This window comes from Mauremys mutica, chromosome 12 (genome assembly GCF_020497125.1).
Source record: "Mauremys mutica isolate MM-2020 ecotype Southern chromosome 12, ASM2049712v1, whole genome shotgun sequence".
In the NCBI taxonomy this organism is placed as follows: domain Eukaryota; kingdom Metazoa; phylum Chordata; order Testudines; family Geoemydidae; genus Mauremys; species Mauremys mutica.
Window position 1 is genome coordinate 37800340 of NC_059083.1, and position 3076 is coordinate 37803415.

At 41.9% G+C, this 3076-nt stretch overlaps 1 protein-coding gene across 1 annotated transcript; it reads left to right on the forward strand.

Annotated features, from left to right (window-relative positions):
* The first annotated feature begins 1718 nt into the window (after nt 1-1718).
* Nucleotides 1719-2654, forward strand: LOC123346344 (olfactory receptor 14A16-like). Its single transcript, XM_044983677.1, has one exon. It carries the CDS (start codon nt 1719-1721, stop codon nt 2652-2654), a length of 936 nt encoding a protein of 311 aa, XP_044839612.1.
* Nucleotides 2655-3076: the final 422 nt, after the last annotated feature.

Genomic DNA, 3076 nt, shown 5'->3' on the forward strand with positions numbered 1-3076 from the left:
CACTGGAATAAATTGCCTAGGGAGGTTGTGGAATCTCCATCATTGGAGATTTTTAAGAGCAGGTTAGACTAACGCCTGTGAGGGATAGTCTAGATAATACCTAGTCCTGCCAGGAGTGCAGGGGACTGGACTAGATGACCTCTCGTGGTCCCTTCCAGTTCTATGATTCTATGAAAGTAAGTTTTCTATTTCAATTAAATATGTTACAGTATTAATGTACAGGGAAAATTTAATATCAGAAATAAGAATTGCAATTAGAACTCTTTAAGACTTTAACTATCAAATTATGCAGACATCTAGAGATGATAAGATTTTTTTTAAAAAATTCATCACCAAAAATTGACTTTTCATTGAGGTTGTGAGATCCAAACAATTTCATCCTAAAACAGTTGGAAACTGAAAAATTTTGGTCATCACAAAAAACTGTTTTCATTTTTATGGCTAGCAGAGACTTTCCATGAAAATGTATGCAACTGAAAACTCAATTTTCCTTTGAAATAAAGCAGAAATTGTCTAATTACTCCTAAGTGGAAATTTAGCTTTAAGGCAGGGTGGGTAACATGAATATTGTCCAATGACACCACTGTTTCCAACCCATTCCCTCTATTGCAACTGTGTTTATGTCTTTCAAAGGAGTAGCTGCAGGATGGTGAAACTAAGTAAGTAGCGAAGTTGGTATCCCACAGAATATGTTTTAAACATACTAACCTCTCTAAACTGAAGCCCAGAGAGTTGAAGCCCCCAGACAAAGCTTGTCTATCTTGATCCTACCCAAGGACATACAGGAGGTTAATGGAACTAGAACCCAGCTCTCCTCTTCTATCATCACTGTCTCTGTCCCACACTGCTGCCCGCTAAACAAAAATACTGTCCACACGTGCATAGAACATACAACTAGGAAGAAACGGTCCATCCCCAAAAGAGTTTACATTCAAAATAGACAAGACAGACAAATGGAGGGAGGGGAAAGAGAGGCAGAAGTGACTGCCCCAAGGTCACAGTGAAGGTCAGTGGCAGAGCCAAGAGTAGAAACCAAGTCGCCTGCTACTGACCTGCACAGTACAGACATAAAGTCGCAGAGGGAAACAATACAACCTAGCAGTAACTGAACAATGCTACTAGCCCATCATCGCCCAGAGATGGAAATGCAGCTACGATTTGGTGCCATAAATTAATGTGAAAACAGGCATCTGGCTGTCTGTGTGGTGTCAGGATGAAATAATCACAGATGAGCTGCCATGTAGGACTCCGGATAAGTCTTCGCTGCATTTCCCAGGAAAGTGGGAATCAGGCTGTGTGGGCATTTTAGATTCATGGCCAAGTTATGAGCATGGTCTCTGTAGCAAAAGGGGCAAAACATTGGCTAACATTGTTGGATTTGGGTTGTACTTTGTTCCATCCTCCATGCTGCATTTGATCAAGCCACATATTGGGCCAGATCCTCAGATGGTGTAAACTGACCAAGCTACATTGACTTTAATGGAGTGATGCCAATTTAGACTCCTGTGATAACACACCAGAGTTGTGCTCTGTTTGTGAGCTGTGAGGAACACTAGCTACTCCAGTCAATAGAAGTGACGAATGCAGTTCACCTTTGACATTCACATCATGAGAGATTATGGAGAGAGGAATCAGGATCACTCTGTCTCTCACTATAATCCTGACCATTGCTCTTCTCTTTCCCTCCACGGGCAGGACACGATGAACTAAGAAAGAAAATGTCCAACCAAACCAACATAACTGAGTTCCTTCTCCTGGGATTCTCTGACATTCGGGAGCTACAGATTTTGCACTTTGTGGTGTTTCTATTGATTTACCTGTCAGCCATGATGGGGAATCTTCTCATCATCATGGTTGTAGCCCTAGACCACCACCTTCACAGCCCCATGTACTTCTTCCTGATGAATTTGTCCATCCTAGACCTCGGCACCATCTCTGTCACTATCCCCAAATCCATGGCTAATTCCCTCATGAACACCAGGTCCATTTCCTATTTTGGATGCGTGGCCCAAGTCTTTTTCCTCGTCTTCTTTGCTGTATCTGACTTTGCCTTACTCACCATCATGGCGTACGATCGATATGTCGCCATCTGCAAACCACTGCACTATGAGACTATAATGAACAGGAGAGCTTGTGTCCAAATGGTAGCCAGTGCCTGGATCAGTGTAATTGTCTATTCTTCATTGCACACCAGGAACACATTTGCAATCTCCTACTGTGGCGGCAATGAGGTGAATCAGTTCTTCTGTGAAATTCCCCAGCTACTCAAGCTCGCCTGCTCTGACATGTACCTTGGTGAAGTTGAGTTACTCATCTTTAGTGCATGTTTAGCCTTAAGCTGTTTTGTTTTTATAATCCTGTCATACACTCAGATCTTCCAAACAGTGCTGAGAATCCCCACTGAGCAGGGTCGGCATAAAGCCCTATCCACCTGCCTCCCTCACCTCATTGTGGTCTCCTTGTTTGTTTCCACTGTCATCTTCGCCTACCTGAAACCCACCTCCAGTTCTACATCAAATCTGGATCTCCTGGTGGCTCTTCTTTATTCTGTGCTGCCACCAGTGATGAATCCAATCATCTACAGCATGAGGAACAAGGAAATCAAAGCTTCCCTGAGAAAACTCATTGGGTGGAGGTTATTCAGCAAGAATTAAATGTCTATATTTCTCTTATGAACATGGATTTTATCTGTGTTTCTTTACAAACACAATCCATTGAAGATACTTTGTTATTGTTATTGTAGTCAAAAGGCCAATTCACCTTGAATGGTCCCTTGAAATATGTGTTAACTATTTACACCAAACAATCTGATCCAATTTGTATTTAGCTGTAACACTCCATTTGCATTTCCTAGACCTGAAGATGATCTCTGTGTAAGCTCAAAAGCTTGTCTGTCTCTTACCAACAGAAGTTGAGGAATAAAAGATCTTACCTCATTCACCTTGTCTCCCTATTATCCTGGGACCAACATGGTGACAACACCACTGCATAAATCAGTGTTGTGCTATTCTTGATGTTGTTGAAAGGCTTATTTAAGAGGAAGCTTTTGCAATGTTTCCTAAAGACAATCAGACTC